Source organism: Natrix helvetica (genome assembly GCF_964273705.1).
Source record: "Natrix helvetica genome assembly, chromosome: 4".
NCBI classification, from domain to species: domain Eukaryota; kingdom Metazoa; phylum Chordata; class Lepidosauria; order Squamata; family Natricidae; genus Natrix; species Natrix helvetica.
In genome coordinates, this window is record NC_138550.1 from 12,495,554 (window position 1) to 12,518,968 (window position 23,415).

Consider the following 23,415-nt stretch of genomic DNA (forward strand, 5'->3'; position numbering starts at 1 on the left):
ATGATTTCATTGAGGGCCGCATCAGGGTGGTGTTTGAACTTGGAGGACTGGGATGGGTGTGGCCAGCTCGACTTCACTCCTGTCAGGGGTGCCTGTGGCGGCCCAAGTGTTCTGCCAGCGAAAACGGGCTCCTGAGCTCTTTTTCCCCTGCGACGGCTTCTTGCAACCCTCTGCCAGTGAAAACGGAGCTCGGGAGGGCCGCATGTGGCCCTCCAGAGCTCCGTTTTCACTGGTTGAGGCACCGCGGACTCCTCCACTGTTTCCAGGGCGGCCCCGCAGACCAGATATAAGCACCCAGCGGGCCTTGAGTTTGATATCTCTGCTATAGAGTCTAGAACCGTGATGGGGAACCTATGGCACTTGTGCCAGAGGTGGCACGCAGAGCCTTCTCTGTGGGCACGCGCACCCATCGCCAGCTGCTCTCCTGGTTCTGGTGCATACGCACCAGCCACCTGGTTTTCCAGTTTCTGGTGCACACGCGTTCCGGTTAGGGTACATTTTCGGTGTCAAAAAGGTCCACTATCACCGGTCTAGAATGCTGAAAGTTGGAGCTGGCAATCTTTTGAGGTCAACATTTGGAACTGCTAGTTGGGGCACAGAATACCAGACCTCTTATTTACTAACCATGTAAAGAAGGGCTTTTTATTCTGGAAGAGGACAATTTCACAGTAATAGTTAGATAGATGATAGATAGATAGATAGATAGATAGATAGATAGATAGATAGATAGATAGATAGATAGATAGATAGATAGATAGATGATAGATAGATAGATAGATGATAGATAGATAGATGATAGATAGATAGATGATAGATAGATAGATAGATAGATAGATAGATAGATAGATAGATAGATAGACAGACAGACAATGATAGATAGATAGATAGATAGATAGATAGATAGATAGATGATAGATAGATAGATAGATAGAAAGATAGATAGATAGGAAAGAAAGAAAGAAAAGAAAAGGAAAGAAAGAAAGAAAGAAAGAAAGAAAGAAAGAAGGATAGATAGACAGACAGACAGACAGACAGACTATTTTAATAATAAAGAAGGGCAGGCTGGAATGGCAGAAGAGATGGGCCTATGGGCGTGTTGATTCTTGTCAGCCCTCTTGCTATCACTAGTGGCTTAAATTCTTCCTTCAGCACCATAGAGGGTTCCCATCTGCTTCACAGCCTGTTCAATGACCATAATGAAAATTGCCCTTTGGCTTAATTTTATTTTCGGTTCATTTTCTAATGCAGTGTTCCTCAACCTTGAGGAAGCCACGTGAAGAGGTATGGACTTCAACTTGCAGAATTCCCCAGCCAGTCATCCTGGCTGGGGAATCCTGGATGTTGGAAGTCCACACATCTTAAAGTGGCCAAGGTTTGAAATACTGCCTTAAGATGACCAAAATAGGAAGACTGTTGGTTTTTAAATATGTTGCAGGCATTCATAAATGACTGATTCTTGAATTTTTATATGTGGCTATGGTAGTTTCTTGATAAATTTTGATAATAGGTATCCTCCTCCATAAATGGTCATTGAATGCCATTCTGAGTATTTGGTTGTGATTCTCCAAGGAATAAGAAAAATTGTGATATCAACAAATCCTTCCAGCTTTGCTAAGCAGATACCAAATGTTTCAAGTGGCCCAGATGTCAGGGTTTTTGTTTTATGATAGTGTTGAGCATATAAAGGAAGTTTTCTAATTGGTAGAATGCCTCTGTGTGTTTGTTACGTTTTATGTGTGAATGGATTATTTCTTACGTCAAAGGCAAGATTGCAGCTTTCATATTTTGTTTCCTTTCTTTGCACACATGGGTTGCTGAGTTTATCTGGCATGTGCAAATGTTATACCTAAAGATTATACAGGTGCAGGAATGCTGAACGTTTTCTATGAAGTCACCTTGAGATAAAAGCTAGGCAAAATTATTGCATTCAGTTCTGGTCGCCATGATGTAAAAAAGATGTGGAGACTCTAGAAAGAGTGCAGAGAAGAGCAACAAAGATAATTAAGGGACTGGAGACTAAAACATATGAAGAACGGTTGCAGGAACTGGGTATGTTTAGCTTAAGAGAAAGAAGGACTAGGGGAGACATGATAGCAGTGTTCCAATATCTCAGGGGTTGCCACAAAGAAGAGGGAGTCAAACTATTCTCCAAGGCACCTGAGGCTAGAACAAGAAGCAATGGGTGAAAACTAATCAAGGAGAGAAGCAACTTAGAACTGAGGAGAAATTTCCTGACAGTTAGAACAGTTAATCAGTGGAACAGCTTGCCTCCAGAAGGTGTGAATGCCCTAACACTGGAAATCTTTAAGAAGATGTTGGATAGCCATCTGTCTGAAACGGTATAGGGTTTCCTGCCTAGGCAGGGGTTGGACTAGAAGGCCTCCAAGGTCCCTTCCAACTCTACTATTGTATTGTATTGTATTGATATAGCAGTTTTAATTTTTATGCTAACTGGAATATCAGCTAATTTAAGATCCTATGGAAAATAGCCTTTCTTTTTCAGAGATGCATGCATATAGAAAAATTCTAATTTGTTGACTGACAGATGCCCTAGCTCAGGGGTATCAAACTTGATTTCATTGGGGAGCCGCATCAGGATTGTATTTGACCTTGGGAGGGCCAAAAGTGTGTGACACTGGTGGGATTCAAAAAAAATTATTACTCATTCTATGGGCTGGCTTGGTGGGTATGGCATAACTTGGTGAGCATGGCTTGGGCATGGTTTGGTGGGCATGGCAGGGGAAGAATACTGTAAAATCTCTATTTCCTACCCACTCCAGGGGAAGGTTACTGCAAAATCCCCATTTCCTCCCAATCAGCTGGCTATGAAAATTGCAGATAATTACCAGAGGGCAGCAAAACAAAACAAATAAATCAGATTTTTTTCTTCTGCTATCTTGTGGATATTTCAGTTTTTCATTGACTAGAATTTACCTCAGTTGTTCAAAGGGTGCTCACACCTGAAATTCAGGATTCTCAAGTTGTGTGTGTGTGTGAGCTTCCATAAATGCTGGTAAGACAGAATTTGCTAATTAGCAGTAGCTGCACTTCAACTCTGAGTTAAAATGAAAATGGCAGTGTCATCAAAAAAATGCCAGAACTGGATCCATTGAAAGACATTTCAGATTAAAGTTGAAGTTGAACGCTTGAAAGGAATGAACCAGAGAAGTCTGACTTACTAGTCATCTTCTTTTAACGACCCGATAATCCTTTGCGGGGTGGAATCTGGGCAATTGAATGGAGCTAGAAGAGTGTTTACTGGCCGGATGCCCTTCCTGCCACCAATGAGGAGTTTTGTTCAGCAGATATATTCTCATTGTGCCCAGAGAAGACTAATTTCCTAGTGCTTGTCATTATTTGATGTAATAATGTGTGCGTAAATGATCAAATCACCAAAAAAGAGTGAAAAGTGGCATGTTCTGTCCCAGTAATATACATGCGCACTGCCCCAATTGTTATTTGTGTATATTTTTTTCTGAATTTGGCACATGGCAGCCTAGTGATGGTAGAGAGAATGTTGGACTGGACAGATTAAAAAATATATTAGAAATCATCCTTGAAGAATTATCACCATCCAGCTATATGTTTGTTTGAAAAATATATGAATTTGTTAATTAATTTATATTAATATAGCAATAGTACTTAGACTTATATACCGCTTCACAGTGCTTTACAGCCCTCTCTAAGCGGTTTACAGAGTCAGCCTATTGCCCCCAACAATCTGGGTCCTCATTTTACCCACCTCGAAAGGATGGAAGGCTGAGTCAACCTTGAGCCTGGTGAGATTTGAACTGCCAAACTGCTGGCAGCTGGTGATCAGCAGAAGTAGCCTGCAGTACTGCACCCTAATCACTGCACCACCGTGGCTCATTATGGTATGCTTTTTCCAGAATTTTGTGTGTACGTGTGAAATGTGTGTTTGTCCATAATTTCGTTTCTAGAGGTGGTATAGTATATGCATTTTGCTTGTCTCTGTGTCTTTGTTGAATCAATGTGTGGAAATGAGCTGGAATAAGACTAAAGAAGCGAATTTTGATTTACTGTATTGCTATGCATACAGGAAAATTCCCATAGGGATAATAAAAATAGCAAAGACAACTGGGGATTTGCTAATTTGGAGCTAACTCATTGGAGGAGTAAAACTTGGCACAGAATTAACAGTTGATGACGATCCTGGGCAAGGGATCAGATAGTGCTTCCCTATCTAAAATTGGGGATGGGGTTGTATTAAAGACAATTTCCCTCTGTATGTTTGCATGTAATCAGGACTTTCAGCGTTGGCCCAGTGCTGAACTTTCAAAGCCATTATTATGTCTCTCACAAACCAGAGAATGGTCTGTACAATTTTGCTCCGGGGATTCATTTAATCTTCCAGTGACCAAACATAAACCTTTACTAGAATAGACAGTGAAATCAAAAGAGTGCATTTCAGCAGAGGTAGCAATTTGAGGCAGATACAAAAGTTATGTCATTTCACTTTGAGAGTTGGAGTATTGGGGGACATCATTCTGTTGCAATGTTTTTCCTCGTCTTACCTATACCGTTGGTCTGTTTTCATAGCGACCTTGGGCAAAAACACGATCTTAAATCATTTTTTACAACTAAGGTTGCCATGGCCTTCCTGTCCCAAGGCTTTTTATAACCGCTGTAAATTTTGTTGATACAGCACGTCGAGGCAGAAAAGGGGGAGAATTAAAGTTTTTTTTTTTAAAACAAAGTTTTATTGGTTTTTTTAAAATTTACAAGGAAAAGGGTAGTGGAAAGGTGTACAAATTTTGGCAGTTGCAAAGTGTGGTAGACGCCCCCTCCCTCCAAACTCATAGTATACATCTGAGTATAAATCATTAATACATAGTCATATATAATCAGGATTTTAGTTCTATTAGTACTTTCAGTCAATTTAGTACATAGTAATATATGATCCACATGTTAATTCCATTACTACTTTCGGTCAATTTATATCAATGAGATTTTCTTATTCATTTTTGTGATCTGAGCTTTCTTGGTATTGCCCCTTCTCCCCCCGCTGGCAGAGCTCCGGCCCCTCCCGTGTCCTGCATATCCGTTGTAGGATCTTCTGTTTTTTCTAGGTGTATTTTGTTTTTTTCCATAAAGGCCTGTGCCTCTATGGGTGTGTTAATTCTAATTCTTGTCTCCTCCCAGAATATCAACATACCTTCAGGCATCAACCATCTAAACCACACCCCCTTCTGGTATAATTTATTCGCTAATTGCGAATAATTTTTCCTTTTTTCCCTAATTTTCTTGGGGATCTGCTTCAAGATAGTTATCTCCCTATCATGGTATGTCAGGGCTTGCCCCCTTTGTACACCCAGTATTTCGTCTCTTGTGCTTTTTCTAAGAAATTTAATATGTACCTCCCTGGGTACATTGTGTGTTCTGGCATAGGCTGAATTCACTCTATAAACCAGATCTATCTCCCATTCCATCTGTTGTTTTTCTTTGTGTATGTATTCAGCCAAGATGTTTATCATGATGTCCCTTATGTTTTCATCATCTGCTTCCATCACATTTTGAAATCTAAGATAAAAGGACATTCTCTCAAATTCTGTTTTCATTTGTTGGGTATCAAGTTCTTTGTTTCCCTTCTGCACTGCCTCTACCCCCCCTCATCTCCGCCACCCCACCCTCCACAAGGTCCAGTCTCTGTGAGTTCTTATAAATTTGGGCTTGGTTCTCTTTAATTTCTTCTTTCATTTCCGCTAATTGTTTCTTAATTTCCTCTTGTCCCTGTAAGAGTTGCTGGAGCATTTGTTGCAAATCCATCTCTGTACTTTTAGGATGCATCAGGTCTGTAATCTTTGATTGTGTAGCAGGACTGGATGTTGCTGATGTCGGGGCAGAGGTAGCAAAGCCAGGCTTTCCAGGGGGTGGTCTTTTAGGAGACATAGTTTATAGAATAAAGAGTTCAGTCAATGTAGAGAATGGACAGCTGGAGCAGCAGAGCAGCCAGATGAGTCCAGGAGGCAGAAGGTCCAAGCAGGAGAGAATTTCTCTAGACAGCCTGACAATAGAGTAAAATTTTCCACCCCAGAGAGTTCAAAGAGTAACAATCCACAAGAGATTCTTCTGGGTAGCACGGGGACAAAGACCGGAAGCCTGAATTTTTAAAGGTGGAGTCAGGTTTCACAGTTCATGAAGACAACGGAAGTGTGCCATCTTGCCCTGCCAGCTTCGGGCTCAGAGGCATAACAAAGTTTTCAAAGTTCCCAAAGTCCTCAGATCATCAGTAAATTATAGAGCTAGGTTCAATGAAAGTCACTTTAAGCAAGGGTGTGGCATCATTGGTTGGCTCTCCCCCCTCCTCCTTCCCCTGGGGCTGAGAGCAGAATTGTTCCAAGCCGCTTGTCCGAGGGGGGGGGAAATCCACCTCCCTCCAGCCGCGCCTCCAAAGTTAGCTGAGAGTAAAAGTTTTAAAGTGCTGAAAAGTTCTTCAAATCAAGAAAGGGAGTGAAGGGGGGTAGCGCCTCACCACACCGCCGCTGCTTCCTTCTGTTTTTTCATTCTCCGATCAGCCTGTTGCGAAGACGCTTTACGCGCCCTCCAATACTGCCCCCCGGTGCCTAGAGCGAGGCTGGGGGCCCCCCACCAGCCGCCACCGATGCAGGGATCCCCCGCGATGCCGCTCCTCCGGCAGGACGCTTCTTCGGGGCGTCTTGTGCCCCCCAAGGAGTGGGGAAGCCCACCGGGGAGCCGGAGCGAGCAAACGAGTTGCCCGTCGCCATCAGCCGCCGGAACCGGAAGTCAGAATTAAAGTTTTTGAAGCACCGTTGAAGTCTGATGCTTTCCAATAATTTTAGGTTCCATGCGGAGAGCTGCCATAAATTGCAGGAGCATCCAGAAAGGAGTTGAAATCTGCAAGATGGCGGTCAGAGGGTTACAGTCAGGGGTGGGCTTCAAAAATTTCAGCAACGGGTTCTCTGCCCGGGTGCTGGGTGGGCGTGGCCATGGTGGGTGTGGCCTAATCGACCTCCTGCACCACAGCGGTGTGTGTGTGTATGTTTTCGCCTTCCCCAGGCTTTCCTCAAGCCTCTGGGAGGGTGAAAACTGCTTCCCCCAGACTCCGGAGGGTGCAAATGGGCTTGTTACGGGCCTTCTGGAATTTTCAGGAAGCCCATTTTCCCCCCTCCCCGAACCTCCGCATGCACTTATCTCGCATCCAAAACGGGCTGCGTGTAAACTCATGGAAGGGGCCAGTCACGGGTGAAATTTGGAAGTTCTCCGAACCGGCCATAATGTTAGCTACAGTTTCTCCCGAGCCTGGGCGAACCTGTAGAGCCCACCCCTGGTTATAGTCCAAGCCCGGCCAATTTGTTAGTGTTTAATAGACATACATATGATCGTTTTAATGCATGTAATAATTTTATGCATCTGGAACAAAGCTATTTTGCATATATATTTCATTTCTTTTTATCACCATCATCATCATCATCATCACATAATATAGCAAAAGCATCCACAATAAATTATTAAAATGAAATAAAATGCTAAGAGTAGAAATTAAAATTGGATTTAAAAGTTCACATTTCTGGGTTCTGCTATCGCCAAGGACTTGAAATGGATACCTAACATTAGAACCAGCATTCAAAAGTCACAACAAACAAGGTTCTTCCTGCGTCCACTCAGAAAACTTAGATTGCCTAAGATTCTGCCGAAAACTTGGATTGCCCAAGAATCTGTGCCACCGAGGAGTCGCGGTGCTGCAGTTGTTAGAATGCAGTATTGCAGGCTAATTCGACTCACTGCCAGGAGTTCGATCCTGACCGGCTCAAGGTTGACTCAGCCTTCCATCCAGGGGTGGGCTTCAGAAATTTCACAACGGGCTCTCTGCTTGGTTGCTGAGTGAGCGTGGCGATGGTGGGCATGGCCTAGTCGGTCTCCTGCACTACAGCAGTGGGGGAGGGGGCGGTTTTGCCTTTCCCAGGATCTGGAGGCTTTCCCTGAGCCTCTGGGAGGGCGAAAACTGCCTTCCCCTGGCTCTGGAGGCCTTCTGTGAGGCCCGTTTCCCCTCCTTCCCGAGCCTCTATGTGGGCCCTACATGTATCTCGCATCCAAAAATGGGCCGTATGGAGACTCCTGAGAGGGGCATGGTGGGGTGGCAGGAGCGTGGCCAGCCAGCAGTTTGATTTGGATGTTCTCTGAACCAGCCATAACATTAGCTATGGGTTCTCCCGAACCCGTAGCATCCATCCTTGCTTCCACCCCTCTGCGGTTGGTAAAATCCAGACACAGATTGTTGGGGGCAAAATGCTGACTCTGTAAACCGCTTAAGGAAGTATTGAGAAAAAGACACTGGAAACATGGAGGCTGTTTGGGAAGATGGTTTAATGGTGGACAGGATCACATCGCTTGAGTTCCTGAACAGAATCACATGGCTTGAGCTCCTGAGCAGAAAAAGGAGAGAGATGCTGAGAGTCCCTGGGTTTTATGCCCTCACTTGGGCTTTGACTAGGTGGCTCAGTGGTTAAGAGCCTGAGCTTGTCGATGTGTATGAGGTGCCATTAAATAGCTTCAGGAGACTACATTTCCCTTGTGACAAGGACGCTGTTTCTATACATGTCCTTTCAAGGAATGCTGACGTGTGTTTCTTCAAAACCTACGTACAGATTGCACACAGCTAGTCCTTGACGTACAACCATTCGCTTAGTGATTATTAAAATTGTAACAGCCCTGCTGAAACAAAGTGACTTAATGAGCAGTCTTTGCACCTCTGACACTCACGTTATCCCCATGATCGTGGGATTAAAATTTGGGTGCTTGGCAGCCGGTGTGTTGTTTATGACGATTGCAGGATCCTGGGATCACAGCGCCATTTTGCAATATTCCCTGCAGGGAAGCAAAGTCAAAGGTTGACTTAACACCCGTGTGATTCATTTAACAATTCACTCAACAACAATGCCAGAAAAGATTGCACAATGGGCTGCAACTCACTTAACAGATGAAAAGATGAACGGAGTTGGAAGGGATCTGGTAGGTTGATGGTTCTCACTGTCAGAAAATTTCTCCTTATTTCCAGGTTGAATCTCTCCTTCCACCCATTATTCCTTGTCTGGCCTTCAGGTGCTTTGGAGAATAGCTTGACCTCCTCCTCTCTGTGGCAGCCCCTCAAATATTGGAAGACTGCTATCATGTCTCCCCTTCTCCTTTTCTTCACTACGCTAGCCAAGCCCAGTTCCTGCAGCCGTTCTTTATATGTTTTAGCCTCCAGCTTAACAACTGTCTTGCTTAGCAATGGTTGTAAGTGCAAGGATTGATTGTAGGTCAGATTTTTTCCCCATGCTGTTGTAACAGTCCCTAAAAGAATGGTTGTAAATTGAGGACTACACGCAGTTGATAAAGGTGTGAGACGGGATGTAAATATCCAGGTTTAAGTCTACCCTTAGGATATAAACTTCCTTCGGAAAACTTTGGGCTGGATTTCTCTCTTACTCTCGTTCAGTACAGCTGTTGCGAAGAGAGAATAAAATATTCCCGTGTGAGAGGATTTTGGTTCCTTGAGGAAATTTTAAAAAACAAATCAAATAAGTAATAAAGGTATAACACTTTTTAATTTTTCTCCCCAGGCCCCCCCTCGATCTGCTATACTTCCAGTACTCCTGTGCAAGTACTGGAAGGCACTGACTATCTTCATACAGATCCTCACCTGTTTGGCAATGGGCAAGACAGTTCCCCATTAATGGTAGAAGCGGTCAATAATATTGAAGGTAAGTTTTTTCCCCTCTTCATCTCTAGTTTGGTTTTCTGCCAGCCGTGTCTTGAATTTCAATTTTCACCATGTTGTTATTGGCCACACGGGCTGGGGGAGGGATGGAAGTTTTATTGCATTGCATCAAGTGTTTCAGCTGCTTCATAGAATCATAGGGCTGGAAGGGACCTTGGAGGTCTTCTAGTCCAACCCCTTGCCCAAGGCAGGAGTCTTTATTCCACCCTGGACAATGTTTTCTTGGACCTCCAGCGTTGGCGCATCCACAACTGGGAGGCAAGCTTTTCAATTGATTAACGATTCTCACTGCCAGGAAATTTCCGTGTGTCCCCCAAAATAAGACATGATTTTATTTTCTTTTGATCCCCGAAATAAGCACTTGGTCTTATTTTCGGGGAGGTCTTATTATTTTTGAGGTGCAGGAGGCTTTTTAACCTTAGCCTACGGATCAGCTGATCCAGAGAGGGCCGGAAGTTCTCTCTCTGTTTCTGGCACACTCTTGCCAGCCCTAGCGTCACTGGGCCTGCCGCTCTTTTTGCAGCCGCCAGTAAGAGAAGGGGCACAGTAGCTAGGGTTTGCGGGAGCAGCCTCCGTGAGGCCGTTCCGCGTGGATGTCAGGGGCACGGGGGCATCTCCTCCCTCCCCCCAGGAAATGGCAGGGAATGGCTGCGCATGTCTTTAAATATTTAAATATTTTAGGAGAGGGCTTATTTTTTTGGGGGGGGGGTATTTTAGCGCATGCTTATTTTCGGGGAAACAGGGTAGTTCCAGGTTGGATCTGACTAGCTTCCAACCATTGTTTCTTCTCCTGCCCTCAGGTGCTATGGAGAATACATTGTGCCTCTCTTTTCTGTGACTACTCCTATATATTGGAAAACTGCTCTCATGTCAGGGGAGAGTTTTTATAAGCAGGGAAAGCAGCAGGGTGAATGGTAGAAAAAAAAGGTGCTTTTTCATAATTTCATCCCTTTAATTTTTTTAAACATTTTTTTTACCTTCTACCCTTTACAGAATGTGCTGAGGGTGGTTTAAGATTAGAAAAAAAACCTAATAGATATTATAGAGAAAGAACAAGAATTCATGTCGGTGTGAAACAATTTAAATGCTGTACTCAAGAATAAATCCCGTTTAAAAAGATAAGTGTAGGACATAGAGTATCCATATGAATTTTAATCACTCAGACCCTGAGAATGAATTGCCCATAATGGTCCATGAATTAAATGCTGTCCTATGGTTAAAATTGTGTCCTTGTAGTAGAACATAGAATGAAGAAGATGAAATGTTTAAAAAAGAAAAGAAATAAATGGCTAGACAGACACATTTCAAATATTACTTCAGTGGCCTCGCTTCCTAACTCCTCACTGGACTTTGTTTATGGAGATTCTCAATCAACTAGGTCACGGTTGTTCCAAAGGTACTTTTTTCTAAAAGGCCTTTCTGGGTTTTTTTTTCCTTTGAAGATATTTCGCTTTTCATCCAAGAAGCTTCATCAGTTCTAACTGATCTATAGAACTGAAGAAGCTCCTTGGTTGAGAAGTGAAAGCTTTTCAAAGGGGAAAGAAAAACCCTAAGAAAATTCAGTTGCATTTTTTTGGGGGGGGGGAAAGCACCTTTGAGACAATCCTCACTTGGGCCAACTTCTAGATAATATTTATTGATTTTATTTATAAAAGTTACAGACCATCCATCTCACCTTCCCCCCCTCCCCCGTCTCTTTCCTTTCTTTCTGCTTGGCACCTGGGCCTCAGCCGAAGACCCTTTGTGCACCTTCTACCCTCCAAGCTTTCTCCAGGCTTCAGAGGTGGAAATGAGAGGTTCGGAGGATGTTGTCCCTGGCACTGTTTTACAGCGGTTGATCCAGGAGTTGCGTTATGGCAACCCCAACGAGAACATGAACCTGCTGGCTCTCCAGCACCAAGCTACGGGGAGTGCAGGACCCTCCAACTCCACTGCTAGCAGCACCCTGTCTTCTTCTGCGGAAAACCTTGTGCTGGAAGACCCACAAATGATCCAGCAGTTAGCACGGGAGGAACCACAAGGCCAGGAACATCAAGGGGATAACACGGTGATGGAGAAGCAGACCAGAGGCTCCCAGCCTCAGCAGAACAATGAAGAATTACCTTCTTACGAAGAAGCCAAAGCTCAGTCTCAGTTTTTTAGAAGTCAGCAGCCTAGAGCTGTTGGGCCCAGTTTCTACATGGCCAGCAGCACTGGTCCAAAATCTAAAATGGAAGGTAGGCCAACTTTGGCCCGTGCCAACAGTGGACAGGCCCACAAAGATGATGCCCTGAAGGAACTGAAACAAGGCCACGTGCGCTCCTTGAGCGAGAGAATCATGCAGCTTTCCTTGGAAAGGAATGGGGCCAAACAGCTTCTTCCTTGCTCGGGGAGAAGCAAAGGGTTCAAATCCAGCGGGCCTTCCCCTTCCCCGGCTCCCAATAAAGGCATGGAACTGAGGGGGCCCCCTCCAGATTATCCATTCAAGATCAAGCAGGGAAGCTCTCCTGGAAGCAAAAGTCAAGAGCCGGGCGTGTTTTTTAATGAACAGCATCCTGGAACAATTCAAGAAATGGCAAAGGCCTCCTATTCAGCGTCACAGCCAGCGAGGAGCGAAGTAGCTATTGCCCGATATCAGGGTCCCCCAGAATATGGTATCACCAGGTAATTTTAACTTATTTCTTTTGGTCTCCTATTGTAAAAAAGCTCACTTCCTTGCACAGTCTTTCTCTTTTCTTGATTACATAAAGAAATAATACATTAAATATTATAAGCAATTTCTTCTTTCGATAATTACAAGCTCTTTGCAACGGATCTCTTTAAGTGTCAGTAATCCAACTGAAATGTATTCCTCTTCCTGCAGTCGTCAGTGTGCATCGTCTTTTCCATCACTGCCAACACCCCAGGAGCACAGCCCAATGTCCTCCCAGACCTCCTCGCTTAGCGGCCCCCTGCACTCCGCGTCTCTGCCGCCTCTCTCAATGGCCACAGCATCCCAGTCTCTGCCCGCAACGCCACCTAGCCAGCAGCCCCTCACACCAGATACCTTCATGATAGTACAGCGAGCACAGCAAATGGTGGAGATGTTGTCTGAAGATAATGAAGCCCTGCAGAAGGAGCTGGAGGGCTACTACGAGAAAGCAGACAAGCTTCAAAAGGTGGGTGACAGGATAGAGAGGATTCAGGTGTACTTACCTACCAGTGGTGGGTTCCGGATCCCGTTGCAACTGGTACAGTTGAAATGGGGCCCGGCGTCCTCCGGATGTATCTTGCCATCCAGCGACCCCTCTGCGACACTCCAGCTGCTCGGCGGAGCATCGCTCAGGTGCTGTATATGCCATGCCTGTGTGCAGAAGCGCAGAAGGGTTTAAAGACAGGTCGGTAGCACGGGCGGGTGGGGCCTCCGAAGCACCGGAACGGAATGGTACCTGGTGCTCCGGGCAGGCTCCGGTACGCCCGTACCGATGCGTACTGGCTGCAACCCACCACTGTTACCTACCTACTTATCTTACAGTGGCTGTGACATTACATGACGTACTTTGACTCCCCCCCCTTTGCTAAACTGGGGGTGGGTGTGGCTGGCATGTGATGCATCCAGCCTCCGGGCTGCGAGTGTCAGAGTTCCAGTTAACACACCCAACGGAATCAAAACTCCCAGGCAGGCATATTCCTCAAAGTAGATATTTATTAGGCATGTCATATTGGCACAAGGGTTGGGTGGCTCAGTGGCTAAGACGCTGAGCTTGTCGATTAGAAAGGTCAGCAATTCGGCGGTTCGAATCCCTAGCACTGTGTAACAGAGTGAGCTCCAGTTACTTGTCCCAGCTTCTGCTAACCTACCGTGTTTCCCCGAAAATACGACATGTCCTGATAATAAGGCCATGCCACATTTTTCTGGTGGGCAAAAATATAAGCTCTTCCCCACAAATAAGCCCCCTGGACAACCTCCCACCTCCAGCCAGGCAGAACGCCACTCACCAACCTAGCGGTGTCCCGAAGGTGCCAAGCCACGGGAACCAGGGGGAGAGGCAAAATGATTGCTTTGCTTGGTGCCTTTAGGATACCGCTAGGTTGATGAGCAGCGCAGTGCCCAGCTGAAGAGGGGGGTTGCCGGGCGGCTGCTCTCTTGCGAGCAGGCTCCCAAAGAGCCGGGCACAGCCTCATGGGCGAATGGCTGTGTTGCGCTGTCACTTGCACAACCCCCCTCTCCAGCCATGCAGAGTATCATTCACTGGCAAGGAATTTCGGAGAGTCACGAACCAATTAAGTAAACTAATTGTCTCCTGCAAACTCCACTCCCCTTTCACTCCTCTCTTATTTCCTCTGGGAGAGGTCATTCATTGTCCATCTGTGGTCTTATGCCCAAGTCAACCCCTGTTCCTTAGTTGTTCCCTTCGTCTGACAACTCTGCACATGCGCACACTGGAAACAGGCTCCAGCTGTTCGTCTGCCCCACTGATGTCTGATTCCGAAGGCTGCTGATAGCTGGCATACAGTCCTGGCCCCTCTCTGCCTCATCAGAGCCTTCCCCAAACTCCAGGACGGATCCATGTTCCTCCCCAACCTCCTCACTGTCTGAATCTGCTGCCAACTCTACTGGCTGCTGGCGGGCCACAACAACCTCTGAGTTTCAGTTCAGTTTGATTCTAGGAGTTGAAGTCCAAATACGTACCTTAAAGCTGCCAAGGTTGAGAAGGACTAACCCAAAGGATAGCTAGGCTCCTGTGTAAACTGGGAGCAATTCATGTAGTCTAGTAGTATCTGGGAAGTCTCAAACTCAAATCTCACATTCAGCCAGGATTCTCCAAGGGGCTCTAGATGACATTATTCTTTCCTCTTTATAATAATAATAATAATAATAAATATTTATTTCTTAGCCGCACCCTCTCCCGAAGGACTCGGGGCGGCGTACAATGAAACATATGAAATAAATATGGACAAAACAAACATATAACAGAGACATATACCGAGACATACACAAGGAGGAGGTCGGCTGATAAATAAAACAATTAAAATACAATATTTAAAAACCCCTAGATAATTAAATATAATTAAAATACCCAGTAAAAGCCCGTCAGGAGCGATATGGTTAGATCAAAGTTGAGCCAGGCCAGCTGCTTGGAATAGGTGGGTCTTAAGCTTAATACGAAAGGAGCGGAGGTCAGAGGTATTCCTAATATCCGGAGGGAGGTCATTCCACAGGGCTGGGCCCGCCACAGAGAAGGCTCTACTCCTAGGCGCCGCCCCCCGACACTGTCTTGTGGACGGCACCTGGAGGAGGCCCTCTCTGTGCGAGCGGATTGGTCGCAGGGATGTATGGGGCAGAATACGATCCCGCAAGTAACTAGGTCCTGAGCCATGGAGCGCTTTAAAGATTATTATCAAAACCTTGAAACGCACCCGATAGACCACAGGAAGCCAGTGCAGCTCGCGCAGGAACGGTGTCACATGGGAGTACCTAGTACTCCCCATAATTACCCGCGCGGCTGCGTTCTGGACCAACTGTAGCCTCCGGGTGCATTTCAAGGGAAGCCCCATGTAGAATATAGTTATCAATATAGTTACCATATTATCCAGAGTATAAGACGCACCTTCCCCCCCCCAAAGTGGGTGAAAATCTGGGTGCTTCTTACACACTGGATACAGCATTTTTGGCCTCCCGAAACCCCACCCCTTCACAAAAAGGATGTGCATAGCCTTTAGGAGGCCTGCAAAGTGCTCCTGGGGGCTGGGGAGGGCAAAATTGAGTGGGAAATGGGCCATTTTTTGCTCGTTTTTGCCCCCCCCTCCCGCCCCAAGGAGCACTCTACAAGCCTCCTAAGGGCTATGCATGCCCCTCTTTTGAAAAAAAAACTGGCCCTTTTTTGCTTGTTTTTGCCCCCCTCCTCCCTCCCTCCCCCGGGAACACTTTGCAGGCCTATCAAACTCTCTGCATGCCCCGTTTTTCACAAAACATGAGGCATGTCGAGGGTTCGGGAGGTCTGCAGAGCGCAAAAACCTTTTAAAAAATTGTACCTCTTCAAAATCTTGGTGCGTCTTATATTCCGGTGTGTCGTATACGCTGAAAAATACGGTATTTATCATAGAATAGCGGTCTGAAATTATTCCCAGTCCTTTGTAAGGGAACAATATTATTGCAGTTGCCTGAGGGATACCAGCGTTCAGAGTGAATGTCTGCGATGTCGTTTTGTAACGCCTCAGTTCACCCTCCTGTCAGCCTGCTTCTAATGCTTGCCAAATTCTCCACTGACACAGAGCGTTTATCAGGCCGTGGTTTGTCGTAGGCCACAAAAAGGGGTTCCCAGAATTTTCTGCCCCGAACCAGCTTTTGGGAGGCTTGGCTTTGTCGCCTGGATTTGCTGCCCTTTTAACTTCCTGGGAAGTGGTCCAATTTTGTACGTTTTCACATATGAAACAGTAAAGTTCCCCCACCCCAAAAAGTTCAGAGCATATGTCTCTTGATATAGCAACTCAATTAAGCTTTTAGCAAGTGGTCCATGCATAATCAATTTTTATTTATTTATTTGTGCTTCTAGACCGCCCCCTCTCCCAGAAGGGACTTGGGGCAGTGTACAGTCCATAGAGAATATCACAAAAATACAATAAAAAATTAAATATGTACAGTTTGGAGGAGGTTAAAATGCAATTAAAAGAACTGTACAAAGCTAAATAAATATAATTTTTTAAAATCCCTAAAACAGACACAACAGATTAAAAAAACCCTAAGATAACCAGATAATAATACATTTGCCAGGAGGGACAGTTGTAATTATGCCAGGCCTGCTAATCGGAACAGGTGAGTCTTCAATTTTTGCCGGAAGGAGCGGAGGTCAGAAGTGGTTCTAATGTCGGGGGGGAGGTCATTCCAGAGGGTTGGGCCCATCACAGAGAAGGCCCTACTCCTTGGTGTCGCCCGTTGGCATTGCCTAGTGGACGGCACCAGGAGAAGTCCCTCCCTGTGTGAGCGAATTGGCCGCAGGGATGTATGTCGATTGAGGCAGAGATGCGTTCTTGGTTTGGAAAAGGGGCTATCATGAAGTAGCTTTAGATTCTGACCTTCGTGGTCTCCTGGCAGAGATGGAGGGTCATTTCTTCTCCCAAATCTATTAAATTGCTCTTGTTATATATTTAAGATCATTCTGTTGAGCGGGGATCTGAAGATATTCCCATCTCCTATTAGAACCACCAAGCTTCTGTTTGCATCGTTGTCCCAATCAAAACAATAAATGAAATAATTTTTTTCTACTTGCATTTGTTAGGTGCTTTCAAACTGCTAGGTTGGCAGAAGCTGGGACAGGTTTAACAGTAACAGAGTTGGAAGGGATCTTGGAGGTCATCTAGTCCAACCCCCTGCTCACACAGGAGACCTATACTGGAATGGAATGGAATGGAATGGAATGGAATAGAATAGAATTCTTTATTGGCCAAGCGTGATTGGACACACAAGGAATTTGTCTTTGGTGCATATGCTCCACCTTATATGCTCCTCTACTAGGGATTCGAACCGCCGAACTGCTGACCTTTCTGATCGACAAGCTCAGCGTCTTAGCCACTGAGCCACCACGTCCCTAAAATAATAAAATAAAATAATAAAATAGAATAAATAATAAAATAAAATAACATACATAATGAAATAATCAAAAAAGTTATTTGGGACTCCAGACTACCCTTAAGATGACTCACTGCAGCCATAAACTACAATTCACAAATTTGCAAAAGTTGCATTCACACATCCTGCTATAGTAACCTGGTACACCCACTGACCCATAGCTATCATGTTATTCCTTTTTGGGATAAGTGATGTTGTGTAAAATTCGGAAGAAGAGATCACAATCTCTGCCATCCATCACCATTTTGCTCAATCAAAGCTTTTATATTTGTTTATTTAATTATTACATTTATTATTGAAGAGTCGTGGTGGTGCAGTGGTTAGAATGCAGTACTGCAGGCTACTCCTGCTGATTGCCAGCTGCCAGAAGTTCGGCCGTTTGATTCTGACCAGCTCAAGGTTGACTCAGCCTTCCATCTTTCCGAGGTCGGTTGATCAGCCTTATTTGGACTTTTTTAATGTTTGTGGAAGGAGTCCCATTTGGACATGATTGTAAAAGAGTTCTTTTTGCAAAGTCACAGAAATGATACAGGGCTGCCTGGATTTCTTTTCTTTCTTTTACTGTATAAAATTCGCCAATGGTTGACATGCATTCTTCCTACCTTTTACTGGATATCAATTCCTCCTTTATTCTAGTTCGAAATGGAAATTCAGAGGATTTCAGAAGCTTATGAGGACTTGGTGAAAATCACCACCAAGAGAGAGTCACTAGACAAGGCGATGCGAAACAAACTTGAAGGTGAAATCAGAAGACTCCATGATTTTAACAGGGACTTGCACGGTATGTCTCCTCTTCCTTCTCCCCTTCCTTCTCTTCCTTCTTCGCCTCTTCCTTCTTCTCCTCCTCCTCCTCTTCTTCCTTCTCCTCCTCTTCCTTCTCCTCCTCCTCCTTCTCCTCTTCCTTCTCCTCCTCCTCCTCTTCCTCCTTCTCCTCCTCCTCCTCCTCCTCTTCCTTCTCCTTTGCCTCCTCCTCTTCTTCCTCCTCCTCTCTTTTGTGATTTCTATGATCAAACTCTGATCAAACCACCACAATGGACTTCTTTCATTACTTTTGTATCATTTTTTTTTCATTTCTTAATTCATGTTCTCCACTCTTTTTTACTACTCTTACATTCTGGTTTCTAATCTGTCCCTCCCATGATTGTCATTAGGTGGACCTACAATCTTATGACCTCTGCCATGGTCATAACTTTAGTAAATCCAAGCTTTCATTGGGTGGCTTTTGGTGTAGGATAGTTTACCAGAGAAGGTGTAGGATAGGTTACTGTTCTGACCCCACTCTTCCCCCACAATCACACACACTCCGAGCCAAAGATACTTCATGAGGTTTATTGCACAGACAGACAGATCCTTGGCAGCAATCCAACACAACTCGACCTTCAGAACCCTTTGGCACTGACACGCAATAGCAGCTATCCAGCCTGCCACGCTCACAAGACTGTACTCCCACAATAGTTCCTGCGTTGACTTCTGCAAAGGGCATGTGCACAAGCAGTCCTTTTATAGTCTGGAGAGGAGTCTAATTATCAGCAGCTGAGAGCAATTACCTCCTGTAACTGCGCAATTGTTCCTTACGCCTGTTAGCGCGCCGGTAACAAGCATCTAACAACTCACTGCTGATGTCTGACTCACTGTCCTGTGACTCCTCCCCACTGCTCCAAGGCATGACATCAGGAGCCCCCTTCCTTTGGCTTTTGCCACTGCTCCATGCCTCAGGCGCCTCCTGGTGGCCGACCAGCCTCTCTGATCCCTGCTCGGAGTCAGAACCCTGCCCAGGGTCCTCCACATTTTCCAGAGCCGACTCATAGGGACCCTCGCTGTCGGAGTCTAGTGGCAGCTCCAATGGCTCCTGCTGGGCCACAACAGGTTACCATATTTAGTTATAATCAGATTACATGTAGCATGCCCTACTAATGTCTAGGGTGATATTGGTCAGTTTTGGTACATTTTGGCTAGAATGCCACAAGCACAAATGAAGTTTATTAGTTTATATAAAGCATGCTTGAACTATGCTGGCAAGACCATGATCTCTAATCTAGAATCGATCTCACAAACCAACCTCACATCAACTAGGAAGTAGAAGAACTATCAACTGAACATTCTATTTCAAGTTTGATCCAACATCAGAAGAAAATAATTTGGGGTAGAGAATGTGGGTACTGAGCAGCAAGCACACCCTTTGTAAACCATAAGGCTTCCTGCTGGCCACAGAGGTGTGTGTGTACCTCAGGGGTGGGTTCCTGGTTGCTAAGCAAGAGCGTTGTTAAGTGAGTTTCACTACATTTTATAAGTTGGCCACGCCCACCGTCACATGGCCGGCAAGCCACTCCCACCCAGTCACATGGCTGGCAAGCTACTCCCACCCCCAGTCACATGGCTGGCAAGCCACTCCCACAAAACAGGCCACACCTACAGAAGAGGTTCTAAAAAAATTTGAAACTCACCATTGGTGTGCCTCCAGTGATATGAATTGCGTGTGCATGGACATTTTTTGCTTTGCAATACACAGGGATGTTCAGGAGCTTCAGAAATGGAAATGATTCCACTTTGCCCTGTAAAAGCAGTAAAATGCTGTTATATTTTAGTCATTTCTACTTATTGTTGCGACAAAGATTAAACATTCCAGCATTGGCAGTGTGATTCTGGGGTGTCATGGGGACCACACCTTGAGATTTGGGTGTACATGGGCCCGTGGTTGCTTTGCCCAGTTCTAAGCTATCAAAGGACGTGGTGGATCAGTGGCTAAGATGCTGAGTTTGTCGATCAGAAAGGTCGGCAGTTCGCCGGTTCGAATCCCTAGCGCCGCGTAATGGAGTGAGCTCCTGTTACTTGTCCTAGCTTCTGCCAACCTAGCAGTTCGAAAGCACATAAAAATACAAATAGAAAAATAGGGATCACCTTTGGTGCCCCCTGTGCATTCCGCCCTCTCGCGCATGTGCGCCCCCCCCTCTGTTTTGGGCCTAGCAGGCCTCCCTGAAGCCTCCCGGGACCAAAAATGGGATTTGGGGGCTTGCCCCCCACACATGCGCACGTCTCGCGCATGTACTCCATACCCTGTGCATGTGCAGCAGAGACCCAAAAATCAGCTGGCCAGAGGGAGGCGTGTGCGCGTGCGTGGTGGAGCTGAGTTGGGGTGACAGAGAGAGGGGGGGGCTCCAAGTGCCACCTGTGGCATGCGTGCCATAGTTTCGCCCATCACGGAGCTAGGCTGAACTTCTCCCAAAGAGACCCTCTACCCTTGACTTACATCGCTCTTCCTTATTCTCTCGTCTGACCTCATTGCTATTTAGTTTCTCTCCCCCTCTGAATCTTTCTTTTTAAAGTTTTTTATGTCACACTTGTTAGCCTGCCTCTTGCCGTTCAAGCATTCAGGGCAATACACATTGATATATTTTATTCTTAAAATCTTTCTCCTTCCTGTGCAGACCGACTGGAGACTGCAAATAGGCAACTGGCCAGCCGAGAGTTTGAGGGACATGAAAATAAGGCAACAGAGGATCTTTATGCCTCTCAGAGTGAGTGCCATGTTAATATATCCTGGACTTATATAGGAATGTAAACGTATTGTGATTTCACTTCATTTCTTAGCACCTTATTTTTTCCCTCCTGTTTTCTGCCCTGTTTTCCTGGAGAGATTGTTGTAGCAGTTTATGGTAGGGGGGAAAGTGGGAAGACTTTGAATATTTTAATGGAAGTGAAAAGATATGAGAGAAAACCAGAAACCCGCCCTCTGATTTGCAAATTCTTTTCTTCCCACCTTCTTGGTTCCTTCAAAATCCACACAGAACCCAAAGTGGTGAAGCTATTAAAAGTGGTGCCATTAGCAATAGCATTAGACTTATGTACCGCTTCACAGTACTTTACAGCCCTCTCTAAGCGGTTTACAGAGTCAGCCTGTTGCCCCCAACAATCTGGGTCCTCATTTTACCCACCTCGGAAAGACGGAAGGCTGAGTCAACCTTGAGCCTGGTGAGATTCGATCTGACAAATTGCAGGCAGCCAGCAGTCAGCAGAAGTAGCCTGCAGTACTGCACTCTCACCACTGCGGCACTGCGGCTCATGTTTTGTTAGGACGTGCCAGGGATATTTGCATTCTTCATCCCCAACTGGTAGATGTTCTCTGCATCAGCCTTATGGTAAATTATGGAAATGAAACTGAAAAACGATCATTATCCACACAGGGATGGCCGCCATGTTGATTTTTTATTCTTCCTGGTCTCTGTCCAGCCCAAAGGAGACACTTAGAACCACAAGGACGAATCTTAAGTCTGCTGGACTTCGTGTGGCCCTTGGAAGCCGTTCCCAGGGTTGCCATTAAGTTGCAATGTTGTAATGAGAAAGAAAGAAATTCTTATTATATACCTGAGGAAAAATGGCATTAACTGCACTTAATTAATTTTATTAAGACTTGTCTTGGCTCTGTCTCCGTTAATCCCCTAGCTGTTTTGACCTAGGCTTCCCAAGAGCGTGAAGCAAACTCCTTGTCCCGACAAAAACCCCTCTTATTAATTTACTGTGAATTCTGCTCATTCATATCCAGCAAAGTCTTTCAAGGGAGGCTTTACGGTCACAGACCTTATCTGGCTTGGAGAGTTGCCAGGCCGATATCTGCAAAACTTGGCTAGGAGTCTCGGAGAGTCACGAACCAATTTAGCGAACTAATTTTCTCCTGCAAACTCCACTCCCCTTTCGCCCCTCTTTTATTTCCTCTGGGAGGGGCCACTAATCGTCCACCTGTGGCCTTATTCCCAAGTCAACCCCTGTTCCTTAGTTGTTCCCTTTGTCTGGCAACTCTGCACATGTGCACACTGGGAACTGGCTCTCAGCTGTTCGTCTACCTCACTGATGTCTGACTCTGAAGGCAGCTGAAAACCGGCATATGGCTCTGGCCCCCTCTCTGCCTCCAACACAGAGCCCTCATTAGAGCCTTCCCAAGACTTCAGGACTGGCCGATGTTCCTCCCCAACCTCCTCACTGTCCGAATCTGCTGCTAGCTCTACTGGCCGCTGGCGGGCCACAACACTAGCTAACAGATCCCAAACCACCATTAGTTGGTTGCAACTGGGCCATGGAAAGTGCTTGAGCGCCCATGTGCATCTCCACTTGCACGAGCAGTGGGCAAGCAATTGCACGGACAATCCATTTGTGTGAACTGAAGCTGCCCATGCTCGCCGCTCACGCAAATGCAGCCACATGTGCCCTTGCCGGCCGCTCACGAGGAACTATCCCCTTTTCCCCAACCTTTCACCGGTCCTCAAAGTTGGAAAAGTTGGGGAACTCTTGCCTAGCCCACAGGTGCATCTGATTGTCAAATATACCTCCTTTTATGATAATCTTAAATTATCTTTTAAGAGGCATTTATAAGTAAAGAATAACATTTCACGAGGTGGGAAACTCTTGAGTATGAGCTTTTGGCTCAAATTGGTAGTGATGCAAACAAAGGAAATTAGAAACCAACTCATTAGTAATAAGGGACGGGCAAGAACAGCTTTCAAATCATCATCCTAAGAGGCAAATTGTTCCTAAGAGGCAAAATAGCCCATTTCTCTAAAGTTCCAAAAATAGATGCTTTGTGATGCTGTAGGAAGAATCGTAGAGGATGAATTTAGCCATTCCTGCCTTACTTTTTCAGCCTGACAAAGTAATGAAAAGATGACAATCATTCTGTCCTATTTCAGAGCATTAATGCCCCTGATCATTCAGGTTCTATGTAGACATCATGTTGATTCTCCATTTTTACCCTTAGGCTTATCATATACAGTTCGGAAACCATTTGTGAACAGTAGCCTTCTTCCACACATTTTATAGTTGTGAATTTACAACCGGGTGTTCTACAGAGAAGTGTTGGTATTTTGTCCCTCCAGTGTCAGTGGCGGAATGGGGTAAACGACACAATGGCTTTCCATGCGCTCTTCACCCAGGGTGCATGTTGGATTATAAATGGTAGATGTCTGCTGTGGAATATTTTTCATTTAATCCTGGCTGATTTGAAAGAAACGAACTTCGTTTTAAGGCCTAGGAAAAATTGCTAAATGCCTGTATAGTTTCTATGAACTGGGATTAATCAATAAAGTTGCAGGATGGC

The 23,415-nt window shown here is 45.4% G+C and overlaps 1 protein-coding gene across 4 annotated transcripts in view; it reads left to right on the forward strand.

Annotated features, from left to right (window-relative positions):
• The window catches only part of AMOTL1 (angiomotin like 1), a 108,223-nt gene that overhangs the window by 62,237 nt on the left and 22,571 nt on the right, over positions 1-23,415 (forward strand). For 3 of the 4 annotated variants that reach the window (XM_081950691.1, XM_081950694.1, XM_081950693.1), the window contains 5 exons: positions 9,585-9,725; positions 11,473-12,385; positions 12,585-12,879; positions 17,967-18,111; positions 20,756-20,845. In XM_081950691.1, coding sequence (XP_081806817.1) covers positions 9,585-9,725; positions 11,473-12,385; positions 12,585-12,879; positions 17,967-18,111; positions 20,756-20,845 — 1,584 coding nt within the window. The remainder of the gene's footprint in view (positions 1-9,584; positions 9,726-11,472; positions 12,386-12,584; positions 12,880-17,966; positions 18,112-20,755; positions 20,846-23,415) is intronic. The other variant, XM_081950692.1, reaches the window with a different exon arrangement.